Source organism: Euprymna scolopes, chromosome 15, assembly GCF_053919585.1.
Source record: "Euprymna scolopes isolate OS-2025 chromosome 15, ASM5391958v1, whole genome shotgun sequence".
In the NCBI taxonomy this organism is placed as follows: Eukaryota; Metazoa; Mollusca; class Cephalopoda; order Sepiida; family Sepiolidae; genus Euprymna; species Euprymna scolopes.
Genome location: NC_136496.1, coordinates 108005890 through 108032575, shown reverse-complemented (window position 1 = coordinate 108032575; position 26686 = coordinate 108005890). Strand labels below are relative to the sequence as shown.

At 31.1% G+C, this 26686-nt stretch overlaps 1 protein-coding gene across 3 annotated transcripts in view; it reads right to left on the bottom strand.

The window, feature by feature from the left end:
* Positions 1–8852: 8852 nt before the first annotated feature.
* LOC145294057 (regulator of G-protein signaling 7-like) overlaps positions 8853–26686 on the bottom strand; it is a 728168-nt gene continuing 710334 nt past the window's right edge. For all 3 annotated transcript variants that reach the window (XM_080141054.1, XM_080141050.1, XM_080141052.1), the window contains one exon: positions 8853–9369. In XM_080141054.1, the coding sequence (XP_079997180.1) occupies positions 9337–9369 (33 nt within the window). In that variant the 3' untranslated portion in view covers positions 8853–9336. The remainder of the gene's footprint in view (positions 9370–26686) is intronic.

Below are 26686 nucleotides of genomic sequence, written 5' to 3'. Positions count from 1 at the left end.
ACAAATAAATAATTCTAAACATTAAATAAAGTAACAAATGTTACTTTTAGGGTAATTTATTCTTTCCGGAAGCAATCGTTCTCTAGTTTAATTTTTTTGTTATTTATTTCATGCTTCGGCCATAGTTTAAAATAATGATTTCTCCCTTGCATTTAAACTACAAGTACGTGAAATAAAATGGCGTCTCCAGCTTCGGCTTTAAAGTGTAGAAGTACCTTTTTTTAATTTGTTAACATTCATATTCTTTCCCATTTATTTACGTATACATTTAATTTATTTTATGTACACATATATTTAAATTATTTGAACATACATTTAATTTGTTTTACTTCATTAAAAAATATTTTACATTCAGTATTAATTATTTCTGCAAAAATATATCTGCAAATAAACATATTTTTAAAAAAATATGTAAATAAACATTCATTTTTTTAAAAATCAGTTTAATAAGGATATTCTTATATTAAAAAAATATTTTACTTTTGGCAAATTAACAAATGTTTTTTTTTTTTCTGATGACTTTCAAAACCGGAGTACATATGCAATAAAGCGTTAAACAATGTAAGTGAGTGTGGTAAAATTTGTGTGTGTGTGTGTAGTAAAAGTTTTAAATTTCTGTATGTGTATGTATATATATATATATATATATATATATATATATACATATATATATATATATATATATATATATATATATATATATATATATTTGTATATTTTGTCAGCAAGTCATTATTCAAGCACATCTGATTGAACACGACATAGTTATTCTTTTTTCCGATTTTTCTGAATATATTTTCTATTTGCCTAGCGGTCTTTTTAATTTTAGCAGGCATGTTATATAAAATGGCGTTCAAAAATAGTTGTTCGGCCATATTCTTCTAAAAAAATATATATATAAATACACCAAGCCTCAAAGGAAAAGAAAACAACAACAACAATCGCTCCTGATGATCGGATGCACCGATAGAAAGTGCTTGAGAAGAATATGGCCGAACAACTTTTGGGGGCCATTTTATATTAAATGCCGGCAACATAGAAAATATATCCAGAAAGATCGAAAAAAAAGAATAACTCTGTCGTGTTCAATTAGATGTGCCTGAATATATATATATATATATATATATATATATATATATATATATATATATATATATATATATATATATATATGTGTGTGTGTGTGTGCGTGTTGTAAAAGTTTAGAATTTGTGTGTGTGTGGTTAAAGTTCTTCTGGAAATGATATCATTTCTCTTAAAATTATGGTGTCAGTAGTGTAGAGGGGAAAAAACACTGCATCATTGAAATTCATGTTGAAGCAAGAGTTGCCTATTCACTAACCGTGATAATGTATTTATGTATTAATTCGGAATTCCTAATAAGACATCTAAAAATGACATCATTTATCTTAAAAATTATGGTGGCGGTGGTGGGGAGAGAAATTAGTTCATATGTTGTACAATACCCGTCTAGAGTAGGTTAAATTACTTCATATATATATATATATATATATATATATATATATATATATATATATATATATATTTACATTACCCGTCCTAGGGAAGGTAAAATTATTTCATACATTTGTTTTTTTTTATATCCATCGTAGGGTAGGTAAAATATTCTTTTGCTTGGGATAGAAAACGAAACATATTCATTAAAAAATCCTCAATATACTAAGAATAACAGATGTGTTCAACCGCAGCCTCATTTTTCTTTTTGTTTTATATGGTTCTGAGCAATGCCGGGTAGCCCTACTAGTTGTTGAATAAATAGGTTTTTTTAAACTTAAGTGTTACTAATATGATAACTTTCTATTTATGTTTAAATTTTGCAACAACAAAAAAAAAAAATTACTTTGATAAAATACGATAATTTTACTTTTTTCCATCTATGCGCTTTTTTATAGTTGAATTTTTTTTGTAAGAAGAAAAAAACGAATGCATAAACACTATCATTTCAACCGATAGCATCAATCTCCAACCATTTTTAAAATTTTTGTCTTTGATAGCAAATTTAATTAGATATTAGAAACATTGTGACCCGTTGAGTCACTAATTCAGATCAGATTAGCTTGTTAGAATCAGGAAATGTGAATTTACAAATCCATTTTTTTTAAAAATCAAAATGATTCTTTTCTGTTCTGTTTCTCTTCAACCCTTCTTTTTCTTCATCCAATCTTTCTCTCCTTCTCCTTTTCTTTATCTCTCTCTCTTTCACTCTCGCTCCAGCTATGTATTAAATGATATCATTACTATGGTGATATTTCCTATTCTTTATAATGGGCTATTTCAATTCTGTGCATATCCAATTTTAAGTTTTTTTATGCAATAAGTGTATGTTGAAAAATAATTAATGAAAATACAATCAGCTTTATTATGTTTGCCTGCTAATCAACAGTAAGAGAGAGTGATGGAAGAGAGTTATAGAAACTGTAAAATATATACAAGAATGAGAAAGTAGAAAAAAATCATACACTGAGATAGGCTGAAAGTAAAAGACAGAAACAATGATAGTCAAGATTGTCTGCTCGTTTTGACTTCCGGTTTCAGCTGTCCAAGTTGCAGCATAATTAGACATGCTTAAGCAGACAAGAAAGCCATTCTTAATATCGGGGGGAAAAAAGGACGGCTTTCACATTATCTGCTTATCACTAATCAAAAGGGACCACATTTTGCTTGTTACCGTCGTCCACTCTGCAGAGCAAAACCAGGAAGTCGAATAGAATAGTAAATTTTGAGATGCGTGATTTTTCTTTTCTTTCTTTTTTTTTTTTTTAAATATAACTCGACCCTTAATCTGAGTAATATTTTAGTACATATTTTGTGGGTTAATATATATATATATATATATATATATATATATATATATATAGGACGATTAAGCTACACTGAATATTCTGCGTTTCATCCAACTATAGGATTCGTCAGGCTTATGCGCGAATTCTGTGGTTGCTTCTTGTTTTTATATATGTTGAGGATTTCTAGTTGGCCAATCAGCTTTCTAGTATCCACCGCGCCCCTTCCTATCAGCCAATGGGCATGCATTTTATCAAACAAAGGATCTGTTTTAGAACTAGGTTAGTGGTTTTAGGTAGACGTTCTCCTTTTTTTCTTTTTTTTTTATCACTTTTGAAGTAAATACTTAAAGTTTACGCATAAATCTATACTTTCATATATTAAATTTATGTGAATAAATGAAGTAGTTATATATATATATATATATATATATATATATATATATATATATATATATATATATATATATATATATTAAACGACCTGATGAAAATAATTCTTGATTAGCTCATATTTAGTATAATAGATTATGTTAATATTCCATTTTAATGGGTTTTTGTTGGGTTTTTTTTAATGGACATGAGTATCTGTTGGAAAATAATTCATGAAAATATTTTTAAAAGCTAATTAACTTTAATTTGTTTTTCTTTCCGTTTTAGTTTTTTTTTTGTAAAAAATAGTTTTGAAAGTTCAGTTAATACGATGTCATTTAGAATACAACATTTTTGCAACGGTGTTAAGCAGGTTCTTCCTATAGCGAAACTAAAATCTAAACAAATTGTCTGGTTGGAACATTTAAGTGTTACAATGAATATTGAACTAATTTCTCTTTAGAACTGATATAATATATTAAAGTTTAATGACGTCCTCTAATTATTTTTACAGCAAATGGATATTTGTAGCACTACTCTGTCCTAAGATAATTTTTCTTCCAGTAATATATATATATATATATATATATATATATATATATATATATATATATATATTTCAAGAAAATATTTATAATTTCAATTTACAAATTAAATAGGTTTTCAAATTTCAAGCACATAAATTTATTTATACGACAATCGCAACCAGATAAAAAGCTCAATATTCAAGATGGAGCAATCGTATAGGAACAATTGTAATAATTAAATTAATAAAATTATATATGATATAATTAAATTAATTTAATTAATAAAAGCCATTTGTTGAATAGAGAAGTGATTGACAGTCAATCACTTGATATATATATATATATATATATATATATGTATATATATATACACACACTTGATATATATATATATATATATATATATATATGTATATATATACACACACACACATATATATATATATATATATATATATATATATATATATATATATATACATTTGTTGTTTATTTTACTTTTTCAAAATAAAACAGATCTGTATCAAAACGGCTAACCTAGTATAGACAAAAGGCTTGATATCATTTTTTATAGAATTTTTAATAAATAATTAATGTGACTTTCGTTGACATTTTACTGCAGTTTCATGGGATATCTGATTGCTAAAAGTGTATTAAAAATCCTTAATGTCTCTTCATTTGAAGTTTGAATTGGTTTGAAAATGAAAAGATGTGTTAAGAATCTGACGAGTTGATATTCCCTGAAACTGCCGTAAAATGTTAAATCACATTATTTGTTTAGTACATAAATATTTTTCATTTATGTATTTATTTTTGCTTCTAGTTTTTGAAGTTTAATGACAAAATAAATTCTGGATGCAATTACCAAAATATTGGTATTTATACTGAAATAAAATCAACTCCATCTCGTATCTATAAGCATTTATTTCGATATGTCTCTTATGGGGATTTCATTTTACAATGGGTTGAATGGAAAATTGCAACAAATTATACAAATCCTGTTAGTAATAAGTTAGAATTGCTTACTAAATAAGTTGTGCTTTGGGTGTGGCACATGTTTGAACTTGGTGTATGGTGTAATAATAACCTCTAAAAATTGCTTCCAGCTAGGAGCATTTCAGGAAGAAATCACTAAATCACGGCCTAATTTTCTTGCAAAAATTTCTGCACAGGCATTAAAACAAAAAAAATTTCTTTGCCAATTATCATTATATGAAGAATCCTTTAGAGTTAAAATCTATTGAGAAATACACATTTTGTATTGAAAAACACACATTTTAAATATGTAAACATTAAGTCATTCAATATGGGCCAAAAGACGGCCATTTTGAATAACTTGTTATTCTTTACCTGATATTTACATATTTAAAGTGTGTATTTCTAAATACAAAATGTGTATTTCTAAATAAATTTTAACTCCAAAAGATTCATCATTAATGGTATTTAACAAAAAAAAAAAAATTTGTGATGCCTAGACAGAATCTTTTCTCGCAATAAACTCATACTATGATTTAGTGGCTTTGCTGATAAAACAGATACTATACTGGTATTTTAGCCCGGAGATTTGATACAAATATAATATTAAAACGATTAAAAAACAAAACCAAACAAACAAAAAATAACAAAAACAAATGTCAATAGTATATCAATTACAGTTTTTTTTTTCAATTTATTTTTAGTTAACTGTTATTTAATGTTTGTTGCTACATTTCTAAAATGTTACTGACGTTGGACATTTTCACATTTTAATTAGTAGGTTTATTTTTCTTATCCAAAAGTTTAGTTTAATTATTTGTTAGAAATATATTTACATTAAAAAAAAAATGACATAGTTAAAACATAAGATGAAAGCAGTACATCATATTAGGACGTGTCTGGCTTTTATACAGCTACAGGATTGAGTTAACATGATTATTTCAACACGCTTAGCGTGTTATGAATTGAAGTAATATCCCTGTTTCGTACGTGTGGAAAAATTAATTTAATTTTTTTTCTAATTTATTTTTATTGCATTTTCTTTATTTTCATGTATATTTTCTTTTCTTTATTTACACACACACACACACACACACACACACACACACACACACACAATAATATACGCTTATAATTAAACAACAGCTATTATTCGATTTAATTTAATAAATTTGCTTCAGTCGCCATGTATGAAAAATTCGCTCAGAAGAGGATACAGTAGCCCATCTTGGGGTTTGTATTACTGTACACATAGATTCAAAAAAGTTGTCAAAAAACAAATATATAACAAATAAATGTTATCAAAGGCAAGATAAGTTACTTTCCTACCAAACTGGATATATTTTTCGTACTTTTATTCAATGTAATATGTTTATTCAGCTCGAAAAGCATACAGTGTTTACCGATGTATAGGAAAATTCAAAATGGCGCCCAAACACGGTAAGTTTGAGAAAAGGTGTTATAAATAATAAATTAAACAAAATACTGTTAGAAATTCGCTCAATATATGTTACCATGACATAAGTTGACATATATTCGATGGTTTTTTAATAGTATTTTGTCTAATTTATTATTTATAACACCTTTTCCCAAACTTAACCTGTTAAAGAGAGAGTCGGGCGCCATTTTGAATTTTCCAATACATCGGTAAACACTGCATGTTTTTCGAGCTGAATAAACATGTTACATTGAATAAAAACACAAAAAATATATCCAGTTTGGTAGAAAAGTAACTTATCTCTCCTTTGATAACATTTATTTGTTATATATTTGTTTTTTTTGACAACTTTTTTGAATCTATGTGTACAGTAATACAAACCCCCATCTTGAATTGCCGCATTTACTGTACCTGGACGTTCATTCCAAGGTTTATTACTATGACTGTATGCATTACTATTTTTATATATGTATTAATGTATTTCAAACAGAGTGTCGCATATATATATATATATATATATATATATATATATATATATATATATATATATATATATATATATATATATATATATATATATTTATTGTGTATGTGTGTTATCGCTTAATTATATATAGGTTACCTTTCTTTTAAAAACCAGGATTCGGCCTCTGTTAATAATATATAAATATAATAAAATCGTCAACCTTGCATAAAGCGATGTTCCGGCCAGGGCCATTGAACTCTGATCAAGCTTACTTCATATACTAATTTGACATAATAACGGGTTTAAAGCGTTTTCTTTCCATGTTAATTAATCGTGGTGTTTTGCTTGAATACCAGACTGCGGAGTTAGAACTGACTTTGTAACTGGGTTTGAATTATACGACTGGCAGTAATTATAATTTCCTACACAGAAGATTGCATGAGCATGAAACACTAGTGTCTGTAAGTAAAAATTATATATATATAGGATAAAGACCGTTTAAGGTATCCTTATCAAGCTCTCTTCAGCCAATATTCGTCTTCGTATTGACGAATATTGGCTGAAGAGAGTTGATAAGGATACCGTAAACGGTCCTTATTATCGGGCTTGAAACCGACGGTACCAATGATTTGTCTCATCTAACAACTTTCTGGACACAAAATATAAATACGCTCTTACATTTCGGATTTTCCTTTTAATTTAGCACTCTGCTGGATTTCTTTTTCCAAAAAAACTAATCATATATATATATATATATATATATGGGAAAAATATGCTTATTCAATTACATTTCACCCTTTGCTTATACCAATCCTTTTATTTATGAAGCTCGATGTATATTATATATTACAACAGAGCATATACAAATAAGTGACAAAAAGTCTATATTAAAAATTACAAGATTTTGTTCATTTTACCATTTATTTATTTCAGCATGTTAAAATATTCGATTCTTGACAACATCTGCTTCATAGCGCAGAAGCAATCATATAACTATTATAATTATTATCCTTATATGATTTTTTTCTGCGCTATGAAACCGGTGCTGTCAAGAATTGAACATTTTATCATGCTGAAAGAAATAAACGGTAATGGGAACAAAATCTTCAGATTTGGATTAAAAACCTGTTGTCATATATAGCCGCACTGATGAGCTGTGAAACAACGAAATAGTACTGTATGTGGATCACTATATATATATATATATATATATATATATATATATATATATATATATATATATATATATGATTTTGTTTGTTTTTCCTGTTGAAACTGATTCATTATTTATAATTATTAATCTTTAATCAATATATATATATATATATATATATATATATATTTATATACAGGATTTTGTTTGTTTTTCCTGTTGAAACTAATTCATTATTTATAATTATTAATCTTTATAATCAATATATATATATATATATATATATATATATATATATATATATATATATATATGAATCATGGAATTTAATGAGTAATTGTGGTAGTATAAACACAAATCTTGTATCTGCATCATTATTAGGGCTAGGACAACAGCATATTCTTTTCATTGTTTTGACTCTCGAGTGTGTATCCGTTGATGCCTTACTTATAGAGTAATGTGGTTCTCGGTTGATTAACTGTGTCTAACTGTGCCGGATATATACTCGAGAGTCAAAACAATGAGAAGAATATGCTGTTGTCACAGCCCTGATCATTATAGTCATCTTATTATTTTATGAGCCTTGTTTTTGTATAATTTTGACCACTTATATTTATTATCAAAAACGTCTTTGGTGTTATTTGTTTTGATCGTTTTTGACTAGTTGAAACCAAATAAAATAGTTTCTCAGTTCATAGCAAACAGCCAGACAGACAGTTCACTTCCTTATGTATTGTTTTTGATTTTTGTGAGTACATGCAAGCAATCCTAAACATAACTAGTGTTTAATTACTTAAGTTTATATTGAATTCATTTTAATCGTCTTTAAAAATAATATTTTATATAACAATTTTCTGGATTAGTAAAATGTTTATGGGTTCAACATTGAGTAAATTTTTATTTTAACATTATGTTTAAAATTTTGTTTTGTGTATTTTTAAGGGGTTGGTGGGTGTAAAAGATTTTTTTTTCTTTATTTGGGAGGGGAGGCAGGTATTTGTAGTAGTTAGTCATAAATTTTTGGTAATTTTATAGAATCACTTCCGTCTACAATCAGGTGATTCATTTATTTTATTATTTTTTTAATTTAGTGTTAGGATTACAAATCATGTTTTAGAGTACCCGAAAAAAAAAAAAAAAAAAAAGACTTGGCATCACCGGATTGAGAAACAGGCGTGATTTTATTAAATGACCAAATTCTTCTTCCTTTATCGGCTTTTTTTTTCTTCTTCTTTTTATCTTCTTTCTTCATGCATTAACAGATGAATGATTTCACAAAAGAAGTGAATGAAAGAATGAATTCTACTTTCATTCTTATGTTCTTTCTTTTCTTTCTGACTCTCCCATGGTATAATACCATCATCAGCGTCATTGTAGCTACTTCAGCACAATTTTATTCACATTTGTTGTTTTTGTTCTCTCCTTCTTTGGACTAAACCGAAATCATAACCAAAATGAATAAAAAGAAGAATAAACTTTGAAAGTGTAAAACGTAAAGTGAAGAACGTAACGATTCCAATCATGTTGGAAAAATCACTCGAAGCCAAACTGTCAGCAGCAGCAGCAGCAGTTGAAGTGGTGGTCGTCGTATCTCGAGCGGGAGGTCACGACTTCCTTATTTCCAGACGTTTCCTACTCTGTAAATAAAAATAGATAAATAATAAGCATTAGCAAAGCAATTATGACATTATATCATGAAACATTTAAAAAAAAAAGGTTTTGTTGATACATTTTTAAATCGCTAATAATAATAATAATAATAATAATAATAATAGTACTAGTAGTGGCAATCTTCATCTTCAATTGGTACTACCAGATCAGGTTGTCTGAAGATAACGGCTTCCTGATCTAAATGCACAAAACATTGACATTATTGCTTTTTCCCCCTTTCCTTTTGTCAAACTCGATCATGTTCTGCAAACCCAAAACCAAAAATAAGTTTTCCTTAAAAAAAAAACAACCAAACCAAACACTATGAATAAATATTTGAAAATATATAAAGAACTTTTATGCATAAAATTTTACCAAAATTGCCAGATTTTTCATTAAATAACCCAATCAATGTTGATATGCCGTAAAAAAATCAAACCAAAGTTACATTTGTTTTAATGTCTATTTTACATGTTGGCATATGTTAGATGGTTTTCCAAAATTGACTTCCAAACTAATACATCTTCAGCCAGGTTTTTATTTATCTCTCGTTCTTTTTTACCAGTGTAACAGAGCGTGGACGCACATTTGCAAATGCGATCTGATGTCACGATAGCGAAAAAGAAAGGGACTATAAAAAAGAACATGTGCACGGACAGAAGAACACGTTCAAAATGACAGAGGTATGTTTAGTAATAAAAAAAAGTGATAGGCAGACAGGCTTGAACCCGTACCGCAAAGGCGGAAAAGAAAGTGAAAGAAAATCTGAGGTCTTAGTCGATGTTTCCATGACGCGACCGGAAGTCAAAAGCGTTGAAAGTAACTCAAGTCAATCCAACGGTGACGATGACTTGCTAAAATGTCGGCAAAAAAAATCGACCCCTCCTTGTACAAAACGGCCGAGTTTAGGATGAAGAAATTAATGTTTTGGACCAATTTTTCGATATTTGTCGTCCGAGACCTCGAACTTCCAAATGATACTGATCTTGTAAGGATCCGTCGCCTCTGTCAAAAGTTTTTTTGGCGAGACACATAAACATACATATATACATATATACATACATTTAAACAGACAGGTGAGATTTATATTATAGATTATTGTGAAAAAAAAAACACTCAGGATGACAATAGTCTGAAGAATGGAAATATTATTAGGTTGGTGCAAAAAATGTCGTTTTTATCAGTTATATATATACTAAAAAAAAACATTATTTTTTAACTAACCTAATATGTATATATGTATGTTAATGTGTTCAGTCTATTGTTTGCTTTAGCATTTAGCAGTATCAGTGTATTTTAGCATGGAATGGGACTTATTTTCTGTGTATTATTTTCCATTAACCAATTCATACTAAATACGTGTTTCCACCTTCGTCCCTTCACTTCATTTAAAACCATATTTATTTCTACATTAATTTTACACAGAAATAAAATCAGAACAATAATCTACAAAACATTCATAACTACTAACTATTTCTATAGAAAGTTAGGTATGTTTTATATACACCAAGCCTCAAAGGAAAAGAAAAACAACAACAACAATCGCTCCCGCTCCTGATGATAATCGGACGCACAAATAGAAAGCGCTTGAGTAAAATTTGGCTGACCAACAACTATTGGGCGCCATTTTATACAACATGCCGACTGAAATAAAAAAAAAGTCAAAGGCGTTGAAAGTAACTCAAGTCAATCCAACGGTGACGATGACTTGCTAAAATGTCGGCAAAAAAAAAATCGAAAAGATATCCAGAAAAATCGGAAAAAAGAATAACTCTGTCGTGTTCAATCAGACGTGCTTGAATAATGTTTATATTTTTGCGTGTGCAGGATTCACACAACTAATTAACCAATCATCATGGATTTTGGAACACAGCTGTTAGACATGTTCCAAATCTGTGCTATATTGCATTTATTTTAGCTTTATGCAAAGGGGATTTAAAAAAGCAATGGAAACACTTTGTTAAAATGAAAATAATTCCAATTTATGAATTTTTGACGATAGATATTAGACATGAATTAATAAATATTCTCCGGATTTTTAGAGTATTATAAAGAGATTATAGCGAGAATATGGTAACAACTTCCCTGTTGAAAATTCAAATATGTCGGATTTGCATTAAATTTGATCCATAATCATTAGACATCAATGAAGTAATTTCTTAACACCCCTTAAGCTTAAGCCTTAGACATGTTCTAGAATCCAAATGATTTCATGAATTTTGATTGAAATTGAAGTTTACGCATAAATTTATACTTTCGTATATTAATTTATAAAGTAGTTTTATTTATATATATACATATTACTAGTATATTACCCGGTTGTAAGATACGCTTAAATATGATATTTTAATTCATGTAGATTTAGTATTTATCATTATCGAGCAAATGTTCTACTGATTATTAGATTGAACTTTGAAAAGTAAAAAAAAAATGACTTGTGTGCTTTCAGCTAAAATTGAAACAATCTGTAGCGCTGTATTTTGCTAAAAGGCAGAAACTATGCAAAACACATCCACAATGCTGCAATATTCTTCTTTTCGGCATTGCTTTGGACAGTATCTGATCACCTTTTTTTTTCTTGTGTAATATTCACTCTTTTGGGATTCAGTAATAACAAAAATAGTCAGGAGGGCGAATGTGGGGTTAATATTTAGTATGAAATTATAGTATCGTTTCTTTCCTCAGACAGAAAATCCTTCTTGATGGGAGCGATTTTCATTTTTGCCCCATCGATAAGTCATAATATAATAAAAGATAGCTGCGGTCATGACGGCACACTGTTTGATGGCGTTTATGCAGGGCTTTTTCTATGAAAGTGAATAAACTGAATCGGTTTTCATTTCTATTACTGCATTAGTCATTCTTCTATTGTTCTGGTGTTTTTATTTAGATTTTATCGTTCTTAAAATGAATAAACTGGATCAAGGACTTACTTTGCATTGCTGTATTGCTTGTTGCTCTATTATTGTCATTTTCGCAATCAAAAATCAACGGTGGGTGGGTTTTTATTTTCTTTTTTTACTTTAAATCATCACAAATTATTATAATCAAAATTTACATATGAAAAATTAAATTACTCGCTTAGTTATATGATTTTATACAAATATTAGGGCGAACATTGGCAAAGCATAGGCCCCCCCCCCCGCTTTTTTGACAGAGGGTGTAAACTAGTGCAACAAATAATAGGTCTGCAATAATTTCGTTAATGTCGATTTGTTACATTATGTAAGCCTCTGTGTTAGATGGCAATTGCATCAGCTAGTGTTCATCTTGACAAGGATTGAACTAAGCGTAGATCGAAGTGACACGAAGTTATGAAAATAAACAAGTTTCCATGAAAGGTAACAGAAAGGTATCAGGTTAAATAAGTCAAAGTAGAATAAAAACAAATGATTATTAATCGAGATGATAAATGACGTCACGTGTGTCGAGGGGAAACAAAGGGTTTTAAATGAGTTTTCTATGGAACACTAGGTGAGGCAAATCGCCAATAATGCGGTAATAACTGAAATGAAAATTTAAAAGCACGAGATTAAAATCTGTCCTAAAGTTGTCTGTTTACTATGTCCACCATTTATCCTTAGTCTTAATTAATTAGAAAGTTAAATAGATTTTTAATTTCTCTCTCTCTCTCTCTCTCTCTCTCTCTCTCTCTCTCTCTCTCTCTCTCTCTCTCTCTCTCTCTCTCTTGCACGATTTATGTCCCTCTAAAATCGTTTTAGTCTTCTGTACAAGGTAATAAGCTATATCTGCCTAGGTAAACTGATGAGACGATCAGAGTCAATACGACAGTGACCATTGGACGAATCACCAGATATAACACGACAGTGGAATATACGGCATAATCACGTTGACGCACTGGTACCCGTCAGATCATCAAAGTTAAGCAACGTTGAGCCTGGTCATTACTAATTTGGGAATTCCAGGCGCTGTATGTAGGAGGATATCGACACCGCCCGCCAAGAGTTGTAAAAACCTAATGTCGTCATCTTTCCTAACGGGGATATACATGCGACGACTGGGGACCGTTTATGAATTTCATACTCCCATGGAACTTTCTCCTGCAGAGGAAGCTGGTTAAACCCGAATAGTTAGTGCCACTTCACGCACACAGTGGAAGAAGAAAAAAAACGATAAAGAGAATTGTGCAAAATGAGTTACCAATGGAGAAGAAATTGCTAAAAAAAAAAAGGTAATTTCGTCAACCGTGTAACTTTCAAGTGTCTTTAGTTTTCACATTCTAGGATAAATGTTTCTGACAAAGAGGAAAGAATTGCTGCTTTTGAGTCGGAATCTATTCCATCTAACACTCATCGTTGGCAAGTTTTTGACCTTGCAGTGGTATTTTTTTAGCTCCTGACATCAAGTGGCTTCATGCTTTGTCAGGGGTGATTTCAATTTAAAAGAAAATTCACGCACTATAGTTATAACGAACATTTCAGGCTGCTACGTCATTAAAAAAACGAAGACAAGATAATTAATTAAGTTATTCACACACACACACGCGCATACACACACACACACACACACACACACACACACACACACATTATAATGAACATTGACGATATGGAAAAAAGGAGGACAAAGGAATTAATTGACGTGAAAGATGCGTAAAACAAAACTCAGGAAGTATAGTAACATACAAACACATTTTTTTTTTGTTTTTGTTTTTTTGTTTTTTTAATGTTGTGAAAAATCCAGCTTTCTAAAAATGGACACTTTGGATTGAAGCAAAAAAATAAAAATTGCTTCAGTCAAGAAGGATTCCTAGTTGACTTAATAAAGACAGAACAGATATTACCTTTGAATTACTTATTCTCCATGTAATGAGAGGTGACAGTGGTCAAGTAGTTAACAACACGGACTGACAACAAAAATCATTTTCACTTAGTATGTTTGGCAACTGTCACGTGGTCTCTAACGTAAGTACCTAATGTCTTTCAAGAAAGAATTCTGACTAGAAAAATATCATGGAAACCAATGCCAACAATAGAATCTTTAGATTTATACGGTCTGGTGACGATTGCCAAGTAATGAAATATAATAAAAATAGATTATGAAAAATTCGTCACAAGGCTATCAAATGGTTTGCAACTTTTTTTTTCTTTTTACTCGCCTTCATCCCAAACAAGGCATATCACCACTTTGACGTAAGGGACTACTATTTGGGGCCATGTCTAGGAAAGATTAACAAGATGTTGATTTACGTTACAGTTGAATTTCTGCATATCAGTACAGTCAAGGAAACGGGTAACAGGTAGGAAATTCCAAATTCTAGCTGGTCTGAGGAAGAAGCTATGGGAGTAGAAAGCTGTATGACATTTAGGGACATCAAAAGTGAAAGGGTGTGATTTTGTTGCTAAGTGGTTTTGTTGGAGATATGTAAGTGCAATGAATTCATCAGAGCACATTCCATTAAAGTACTTGCAAAACAGGCACAGGGATGCAATATTGTGGAGATGGGACAGGGGTTGGAGCTTAGCTGACAAAGTAGAACTTTTTAGATTGGAGACCCTTTTTTTAACCTTATCATAGACTAGTGGTAGATGCACCAGCCCAGATGTGCCAACAGTCTATCCTACTTTCTGCTAAAATTATTGCAATCACAACTGTTAAAATGTTTTTGATTGCCAGTGAGGGTTTGACCCAATGATTCCGACGATCTTGCTTATAACTTACGATCAGGACAATCAACCAATCAGAAGCTTTAAACTTTATTATAAAAAATATCGAATTTTGGATTCAATTCAGTTCGCTGTCAACCTCTGTCTTGAAACAACTGAATCGTGACTGCATTGATTCTTCGCCGCGATCTTTGTTACTAAGAATTACTCAACACTTGGGATCGTGACTGCATTGATTCTTTGCCGATTTGATTTACTGCCGCCATCTTTGTTCAACATAATGTCTCAACACTTAACAACAATTCCACATTTATTTTAGGGACTAAGTGTTTAAAGTTTTAATCTTTTTTTTTGATAACTATAAGTTTATTATATCATTTTTTTATTTATACAAATATTATTGGCTACATATGTGCATACATAATTTAATATATGCACATATCCATATGCACATGTTTAAGTCTAGTATTATCGGTGCATTATACATTTGTATATAATGTATGAAAAAAAAAAGAAATGTATAATTACTCGATGATACTGGACTTTGAATAAAGTTCCACTTAAACAATGTATGTATATATGTAGCCAACAATGTATGCATATATGTAGCCAATAATGTTAGTATGAATAAAAAAGTGATACTGTAATACTATTATAGCTGTTATTAAGCAGTATCATATAAACAGTGCAGCTTCATTGGATTAAGAAACACCAAATATACAAGTACTAAATATTAATGATGTGTCGATTCCAATATTTTTCTCGATTCCAATACAATTACCGATTCTGATTCTTTATAAATCCTTAAATATTTTACTACCAAGTTATTTTTTTCTAATTATCATAAAACATATTAAATGTACAAATATTTTCTCAAATGTAAAAACACATTTGTTGGGGATGTAGATTTGAACTTTTCTGATATTTAAAATCAATAAATATTGATTATTTTATTATTACCAGCAGTGGAAGATTTTGTTTTAAACAAAATCAAATAAAAAATAAATAAATAATTAAAAGGAATTGTTTTTTGGCATCAGTAAATAGGCACAAATTTTTCCGATACTTATTTCCGATACCCCTAAAGGTTCCGATTTTTCCGATTCTCATTTCCCATTCAGTCGTCCTAATATTACTAAATATGTGTATTCAACTAGATTGCATGATTATTATACATTTTCTAAATTCTTAAATTAATAATTAATGAGAAGCTAAAGGCCACACATCAATCGAATGCTGATTACGTGACGAATACAAGGAGAGGGAACCTCTACATACTCATTGTCTGGAGAAGGTGAGAAGAGAGTAAATACTATCTAGGCGTTCGCTTGTCTTTGTTCTCCTCCCTTTCTCTTGGCCCCTTCTCTTTTCCAATCTCTCTCTCTCTCTCTCTCTCTCTCTCTCTCTCTCTCTCTCTCTCTCTCTCTCTCTCTGTGTTATTTAGTAGTAAACATTTTACATCGATTCATTTCACTATATTAAATTAGTTTTTTATGCAATAGTAATTAAAATAATATTTAATAGGGATTTTAAAAAGTTTCTTTTAATACTATTGCATTTTTTTATTTCCATAAATAATCTATTAGTTCTAAATAACAAAAATAAGGAGCGAGTCACAAAGTGGTGAGAAAAATACAGATGCACAAGAACTTACACAATTGTCTTGATTTTATATATATATATATATATATATATATATATATATATATATATATATATATATATATATATATATATACTAGCGGGGGGGGGGCAGCTTTGACCAGGCATTAAATATGATATTTTAATTTATCCATATTTCGTATACATTATTATAGAGTCGTGATTTCAAAAGTACAAAATAAATTATTTAGGTGCGATCAGCTAGAATCAAAACCCAACCTGTAGCAATCAAAAATGATAACGCTACCACTGTATCAATGTGGCATGCACATAAACTGATTAAAAATTAAAAATAAACTAAGATTAATGTACAAAATATTTAATAATTTTTCAATTTTGATCCATTTTTGACCCCTTTAAAACAATTTTAACCGGCTTAGTACCCATAAAATAATAGCCTATAACAAATCCAATCATTTGAGGCTCTGTCGGTGGGGCATTAGAATACGCTGACTGCCCCCCTGCTGAAGGTAAAAGTCCCTCAATGGGGGTCCTGGATATGACCTTAAACTATATCCAGTGGTGAGGCCCCAGCTTGTGGGCTTTGGGGAGTGTGGAGCCACCCTTTAATTATCATTGCTCCCAGGTCCACTCTGACCCGGAGTGGTAGTACCCGTTAGGGTTCCAACTATGGGTTGAATAGAAACCGACGTGAAAACAACAAAGATATTTATTAAAAAAATTTTTCTTCAAAATCTTTGGATTCAGCATTAAATAACCTGAAAAGGGTTGATATGCTGTAAAACAAAAATAACCAACCAATCATTTGAGGCTCCTAGTGCCGCTCTGCAACTTTTAGTTTCGGAGGAGATAGAGTTTGAAAATATGGAGACAAACAGACAGACATACAGTTAGACCAACTGATAAATATATAGCCGTTTATATATTAGATATATATTGCATACGAGTGTACTGAATATTAACTTTCGTTAACCTAATTACTGATGAATTATCTTCCAAGAATTTGAGTTGATTTACATTTAAACTTTTTTCTTTTTATTTTTATTTTCTTACTCTTCTCTTAATTCTTCCGTCCTTGATTTTGTCCTGATTTATTTATATTTTATAATTAAAATTTTTTTTATCGGAACTTTATTGTAAACTTTTGGAAGTTTAAAAAAAAAAAAAATGTATAAGTTTTCAAATTTTTAAAAATATTTTTATAAATTTAATTTTTTTAATATTTTTATAAATTTAAAAAAGCTTTTCTTATTTAATTTTTATATATTGCTTTGCATAATTGTTTTTAGCCTTTATCGTTTCTTTCTGTCCCTTCCCTCTTTTATACTCATCATATCACCCCACCCCCACCCCCTAAATTTTTTTTCCAATTCTAATTTCAAAATGTTGCTATTTCTAATCTGAATGTTTCCAAAGTCGGTGTTTTCTTTGTACCTTTTATATTTGTATAATGCCGGCTTTTTCTCTTCTGACGAAAAGCATTTAGCTTCGAAATGCCATAGCCTAAAGATGTTTCCCCCCTTATTTTTCATTCTATAATCCTTATTGACTTGATAATGTAATAAAGTTCCTATGTATCTTTACTTATTATCTTAACTTATTCTATCTACTATCGATTATTGATTGGATGAGGAGGGGGTAAAAAGGCTGACATTAATTGAAATCTTTATAACTTTATAGTTGTTACCTCCCTCAAGGCATACCAGGCGTTTCTCAGTAATCAATGTGCACCCTGTGCACAATTTCTGAACTCCCTATTATCACTTCTATTTTTAATTTCTAACTGAATTTCTATAATTTTCAAATAAAATCTCATATTTTTCATGGTTGTCAATCATCTGAACGTAAATACCATAATATTGTCGTACCCATTTAATTAAAATGAAATATACTTATTCCAATACGTGGAGTAGTGTAGTTTCAGGGTATATATGGATATTGTGGTCTATCTTTAAAATTTTTAATAGATGTTTACAACACAGATATGCACTACAAATTTATATACAAGGTATAAAAATAATATTGTCGACCTAGAAAATATGCCATGATTCCATTTCCATTTGAAAAGCAGCTTTCTTCTTTTGTTGCAGACCATCTACTAGTTGGCCAGTTGTGTACAAATCCAAAGAGCAATAGGAGCCTTCTATCATGTCTGAAAGTGACACAATGTTCGAGTGAGATTGCAGATGCGCTGCTGTACAATTCATGCTTTCTACCGATTCAAGTTATGACAACAGGACCATTGCCAGCACCCTCAACATGCATCGCTGGATTACTATGAATAACAGAGACGTGTCCAGAGTGATGAAAATAAAGTTTCTGGCTACGGCTATGGTCTTTGGTGTGGTTTCAAGTCAGGGCCACATCATGCCACCTCACATCTTCAAAGCCAGCTTGAAATCAACACCAAAGTGTACCTAGATGTGCTAAAGAGTGTGATGGTCCCCTGGTGCAATCAGGTGGCTGCTGGCAAACCCTGAGTGTGGCAGCAGAACTCGGCGCCGGCCTGCAAAGAGACCCAGGCTTGGCTTCAGGAAGAGTGTTACGACTTTGTACTCTTCTCTCACTGGTCCCCCCTCCTCCCCCGACTTGTACCCGCTGGACTACTTCATTTAGTCATACGTCGAGAACATCACGAAACCAGCCTGATCACTGCCATCTACCGAATATTCCCCAAGCTCCTGCCGACATGTGGAAAAAGCATGTTCTCAGTTCCAGACCCGAATAGAGCCGGTGATTGAGGCTGAAGGCGGCTACATTGAATAGATGTCAGCTCTACTACATAATCAAGTTACCTGAATTGATGTTTTCAATAACAGTTTTAAAATAAAGCTGTAGTGTTGTTTTCTTTCAAGCAACAAATTTATCATTCCATCCTGTATAGAGATGGTTCATTTTTTAATTTTATGATTTCTGTTAAATTTTTTTTTTAATTTATTTTACTTAAATTTATTTTTCATTCAGATAGTACTGAAAAACATTAATTGTCTCACCTAGCAATGGAAAACATGACAAGCGTTTAGTCACATTATTTGGATTCTTCAGACTACTGTTCTTATCTTGAGTGTTATTTTCAAAACGCTTCAGTCGATGCAACTTCTGATCGTCTTCAGATGTATCTTGTCGAACTTCTGATCGTCTTCGAACTCGAAAATCTGCATAGAATCTCAAGCCGAACCCCTTTATTCAAATTTCCAGGATAGCGTGCTCTCGTTTTGTCAGCCATGACCGAAGAGAGGTCCTAAGTAATTAGCAATTGTATTTGCCCACACTGAATATTAGACTTTCATGATACACCTGTATATATTATTTAATTGAGATGAGTATTATTTATTAATTTATTTATTGCGAACTATTATCCTCATCTTTCTTAGTTGTTGTTTCACGACATTTCGGCCAACTATTTATCTGGGCTTCATCAGGTAGTAACTGCGACAGGATAGGAACTCCGAATCTCCTAACTGCATTCTCAGCAATTACTGCCATCCATAGTTGTTGTCGTCTCACCACGTTTTAGCCAAGTAAGCCTCTGGTCGGCTTTGGGTAGGATTGAAACCGCTATCTTCAGACAATTCTCACCTGGAAGCGTAGATATTCAATGTCTCTATCCACTGCGCCACGGGCCCCGAAGCTTTAGGTACACCTGGTTCGGTTGTATCACATGATGACAAACAAGATGAGATATGTTATCGAGGTCGCGCTGGCTGCTAATGCATGTACAACTCTCTAGTTTTTTTTTTTTAATTTATTTATTAAGCCGGAAAGGCACACGTTCGTCAAATATGAACTTGAAAATGTGTCGGCTAGTAGAAGCATTTTAAGAAATGAAAACTATAGAATAAAAAGGCAAACTGTTTTAAAAACAGTTTGCCTTTTTATTCTATATTTCTCGTTTTTCAAGATGCCTCTATTGGTCGACACATTTTCAACTTCATATATAATCTTATATATATATATATATATATATATATATATATATATATATATTATTATGATAATTAAATTAATAATTATTGTTTATACCTACAGATACTAGTGGTTCATGCTTACGCAATCATCAGTGTATGAGTAACAATTCCTACCGATCATGAGATTCGAACCCAGCCATGAAACTACCTTTTATTCCATTTGCTAAGCCTCTACATTAAGGTAACCAAACAATTCCCAAGGAAATGAAGGTAATTAAGAACTATTAACCATCGAATTTAGGCGAATACATTATGACAGTCGAGCGGAAGTCGAGACGCTAGTTGACTGCCTTAGTTATAATTCCGTATACATTGCCCATCCTTAAGTATTTTTAAAAGTGCTTGAAAATTATAATTAGATAATAATTTCTTAAACTAGATTATTCAGAGTATTTGAACAAGTATATTTCATTTTGATTAAACGGACACGACAATATCCTAACGATTGCGGTCACACATAATATACATTAGAAACAAATATGAGATTTGATTTGAAAATCATAGAAATTAAAATGCAGAACATTAAAAAGTATAAAATTAAAAATAGAAAATATTAAGTTCAGAAATTGAAGTAGGATTACACAAGGTGCGATTGATTAATGAGAAAAGCCAGGTATGCCTTTTCGGAGGATTTATGGACATTTCCAGAAATGTCACTGTATTTACTACCCGTTTCATCCAATCAAATTATATATACACTAGCAGGGAGACCCGACAATTGAATGATGATCAAAGAATATTTCACACTCCCATATTTTTTATTGTCATCGAAATCAGTGAAATCGCCCATTTTTGAATCAAATCGATTGATTGCCTGCTCTAGTTAGGGACGCATTGTAGTGCACCAGGAGGAAGCTTCACACGCTTCCGTGCAGTGACTTAGTTCATAATACATTGTAGTCTACATTGCACTGTAGATAATCCACTGTTGATTTTATTAAATTATCCACAAATAATGACTTCACGTAAAGATTAAGCATATAAAAGTCAAATATCATGATTCAATTGTGTCCTAAAACATTCATTTCGAACGCACCCCTGTCGTATAAAAGAATCTACAGTTAATTTTATATGCCTGGCCTTTCTGCTTGTTCCGTGATAAAACTTCTCAATTGCACTTGTGATGTGAAGTTATATAAAAGTGTTAACATCGCCTCTTCCTTCTCTCATCGGATTTTTTTCGATTATTGATTTCCGATACCTATCGGATGTATTCCGATACAAAACCTACGTAATAACACTCCCAAACACATTAAGTACTTTTGTGTGAATTAAAAAAAAATTTTTTTTTTAAATCGGCCCCGCCATTTCCGAGTCTATGGGGAACTCTCTCTCTCTCTCTCTCTCTCTCTCTCTCTCTCTCTCTCTCTCTCTCTCACACGCACACACACGCACACACAAAGTTCCTTTTATATAATAGTAGACAAATATATGGGAGAGAAAAAGGAAAAGAATAAGATCAATTCTTTAAGAGGAGACTTATCAGGATAATACAAAGCTCAACAAATTGCTTTAGAGCTTATATAGAAATCGATAAAGAAAGAAAATGACCCCATAAAACTATATATATATATATATATATATATATATATATATATATATGTGTGTGTGAAAGTGTCTGTGTATTTGTGTGTCTGTGTATTTGTGTGTTGTGTATATTTCCCTACGCAATAACTCTGTCAATTTTTAGTCTACAGACTCGAAATTTGATATACAGGTTACTGAGATTTGGGAAAATCGATGTGATCGGTTTCTGGACAGAAATTTGGGGATTAAGGGGTCAAAGTTCAACGATTTTACCTTTGAGAACTTTACCAAACTCCTCCGACAATTTGGAGTCTACACACTTGAAATTTTAGATATAGGTTCCTTGGACATGGATCTAACTTAATAACTTGATTTGAGCCCAAAACAATAAATTTTAAGGGGTCATAATAGGGGTCAAAGTTTAAAAAAATTGACCTCTGCGGTCTCTTCCAAATTACTCAGACAATTTTTGGTCTAAATATTTGAAATTTGACATAAAGGGTATTCAGAGATAGGGCAAGCTTTTTCATCAGTTTGGGTCGAAAATTTTTAGTTACCAATATATAAATGTATGTACGCATGTCTGTTTGTATGTCTGCTTTAAACTTTCAATAGAGGCGACGGATTTTACCAAGATCAGTATCGTTTTAAAGTTCGATCTTTGATATGACAAATATCGAAAAATTGGCTAAAAACATTAATATCTTCCCCTTCAACTAGGCACTTTTCTACAGGGGTGGGGTCACTTTTTTCGCCGATATTTTTGAAAGTTATCCTCTCCTTTAGATTGTCTAGCCTTAATTTTTAAAAATGTCGCTTCCGGTTTGGCGGTGGTCGTAACAGCATAAACGTTAGGTTTTACCCCGTTCTTTTCCTCCTTTGCAGTGCGGGGTTGAGCCTGCCTTCCTACTACCACTTTTTTTTTGCTCAACATACACATCCAAACACCCGGGCAACGCCGGGCGCCCATGCTAGTATATATATATATATATATATAATCATTTATTCAATGAGGCTATACATTAATTAGAGATGTAGGTTAAGTGGGGACTCTTTATACCATGCTATTTCGAAGTCTAATGCTTCTCATCAGGAGAGAAGATATTAGGTAACATAATAGGGATGTGACGTCTAGTGATAGTTACATTAGGAGCAAAACAAAATATTGATGCTGTTTGGGGGACTAAATTTATCTCTGTGATATAGAAGGAGTATAGTTTTTATTAAATAATGCAGGTAGGTGTATAGCATATCTGTCATGGTGGGTTTAATGGACAATATGTGTGATTAAACTCTCGGGGAGGATATAGGGTGCAATTGAGAGGGATGCTTATTTAACCATATATATTAATCGGTTGTAGCTATGGAAGAGGTCAACATGAAATAGGGGGTTTATGCTATGTTGGTGTATCTGAAATTAAAATATGACTTAAAAGAAATATAAATTATTAGGAATAATAGATAATAATAAATGTGAGGGGATAAATAACTAGTAGACAGATAGATATATATGCCAACAAAATTGTGTTAGTTCTTCTCGTGTGTCTGTGTTTTTCTCAACACTTCATAACTCGCTCATTATTTATTTACAGCTAATAGATTGTTTACTGAAATAAAAAATGCAAAAGTATTCAAATGAAACTTTTTAAACTCTCATTTATAAAAGAAAGAAAATAATAATGAAATGAAATCGAACAATGTAAAAGGAGATTTTTGCACCATTATTTAAAATATTTTCTTTTTAAACATAAAATTGCTTAAATAAATTCCTCTATAATGGTTTCATCAATCTATCTATATATCTATAAAAGTGAACGTGTCTGTGTGTGTGTCTGTGTACATTTTCCTATGCAATAACTCTGTCAATTTTCAGTCTACAGACTTGAAATTTGATATACAGGGTACTGAGATTTGGGAAATTCTTCGTCATCCGTTTTCGGCCAGAAATTTGGTTGTAAAGGGGTTAAAGTTCAACGACTTGGCCTTTGAGAACTCTACCAAACTCCTCTGACAATTTTGGGTCTGAACACTTGAAATTTTAGATATAGGTTTTTTGGACATGGATCTAAGTTAACTTGATTTGAGCTCCAAACAATAAATGTTAAGGAGTCATAATAGGGGTCAAAGTTTAAAAAATTGACCTTTTTCTTTTTGCTCAACATACAACTCCAAACACCCGGGCAACGTAAGGCTGAAATGCTTGTATATCTATAAAAGTGAACGTGTCTGTGTATCTGTGTGTGTGTGTGTACAATTCCCTAGGCAATAACTCTGTCAATTTTAAGTCTACAGACTCGAAATTTGATATACAGCGTATTGAGATTTGGGAAAATATTTGTGATCTGTTTTCGGCCAGAAATTTGGCTGTTAAGGGGTCAAAGTTCAACGATTTGGTCGTTGAGAACTTTACCAAACTCCTCCGACAATTTTGGGTCTAAACACTCGAAATTTTAGATATAGGTTACTTGGACATGGATCTAACTTAATAACTTGATTTGAGCTCCAAACAATAAATGTAAGAGGTCATAATAGGGTCAAAGTTTAAAAAATATTTGACCTCTGCGGTCTCTATCAAATTACTCAGACAATTTCTGGTGTAAACATTTGAAATTTGACATAAAGGGTATTCAGAGATAGGGCAAGCTTTTTAATCGGTTTGGGTCGAAAATGTTTAGTTACCAATATATAAATGTGTGTATGTATGTCTGTTTGCATGTCTGCCTAAAACCTTCGACAGAGGCGACGGATTTTACAACGATCAGTATCGTTTTAAAGTTCGACCTTTCAGACAACAAATATCGAAGAATTGAGTAAAAACATTAATATCTTCACCTTCAACTGGGCACTTTTCAACAAGGGGGGGGTCGCTTTTTTCGCCGATATTTTTGAAAGTCATCCTCTCCTTTCGATTGTCTAGCCTTAATTTAACCTACGTCACTTCCGGTTCGGCGGTGGTCGTAACAGAAAAGACGTCAGGTTTTTTCCCGTTCTTTTCCTCCTTCGCGGTATGGGTTCAAGCCTGCCTTCCTACTACCACTTTTTTTTTTTGTTTGCTCAACATACACATCCAAGCACCCGGGCAACGCCGGGCTGAAATGCTAGGCTATCTATAAATGTGAACGTATCTGTGTGTTTATGTCAATTTTCAGTCTACAGACTCGAAATTTGATATACAGGGTACTGAGATTTGGGAAAATCCTTGTGATATGTTTTCGGTCAGAAATGTGGCTGTTAAGGGGTCAAAGTTCAACGATTTGACCTTTGAGAACTCTACCAAAATTCTCCGACAATTTTGGGTCTACATACTCTAAATTTTAGATATAGATTCCTTGGACATGGGTCTAACTTAGTAACTTGATTTGAGCCGAAAACAATAAATGTTGAGGGGTCATAATAGGGGTCAAAGTTAAAAACATTTAGCACTTTTTTTTTTTGCTCAACATACACCTCCAAACACCCGGGCAACACTGGGCTGGAATGCTAGTGGTATATATATATATATATATATATATATATATATATATATATATATATATCAGCATATGCCAGCTATCTATATTAGTGATGAGATGATGCCAATATATTTCCTGATTCCGATGCAATTATCGATTATGTTTGAAATTCTCAATAGTGATACAATTACCGATTCCAATTCTTATTCTAAAATCACTATTCAGTAACATTTCATTTTATTTTGATGGAAGGGGGATTTAGCAAATAATCTTCATATATTTTTAAATGTAGATAAAATCTTTTTAATTTGACGAAATTCTTGTTTTCCATTTATGTATTTTTTCCAAGATTTTCACTTATATTTTCACTCATGACATTTTTTCCTACTTATAATTCATGACATTTTTACTGAACCATTTTTTCCAGTGCCATATTTTTTTATATATAAATTCTTTATTATGATCTATAATTTTTTGTTTTTCTGGCAATTTAACATCAATTAATATTTATTATGTTATTATTAGTACAAACAATGGAAAATTAAGTTAAAAAAAACATTAAAGAATTGTGTTTTGAATCGGAAATTTTTCTGATTCTTATACCAATTCTGATACTCCAAAAGTATCAATTTCCGATTAATAACTAATCATGTATGAAAAATTGATGAAAAATAAAATGAAATAAATTGCAATATTTATTGAACAATAAAAGATTCTAAAAAGCAATTATATTAATAAAAAAATTTAACCCGTGGATTTTCAGAGATAAGCTCTTTCCATCAGAGGATAAACATCGGTAAAAAATATATCATTGGTTAGCATAAATTTGAAAATATATGAGAAACTTTTTTTGGCAAAAATTGAAAGGCATTTTTAATTCTTCTATTGTTTTATTTTTTGCCATTTTGTGATTTATACATTTGTCTTTTTATTGTTTACAATTAAAATATCATTTATTTTAAAATTTATTTTACTTTATTTCACAACAAACAAGACACATTGCCACTGAAGTAATAGCAACTACTATGATAGGAGCCAGATTTATAGGGGGACTGGTTTATTAATTGGAAAGTAAAATTGCTAAGTACATCCACAAAAATTTTATAT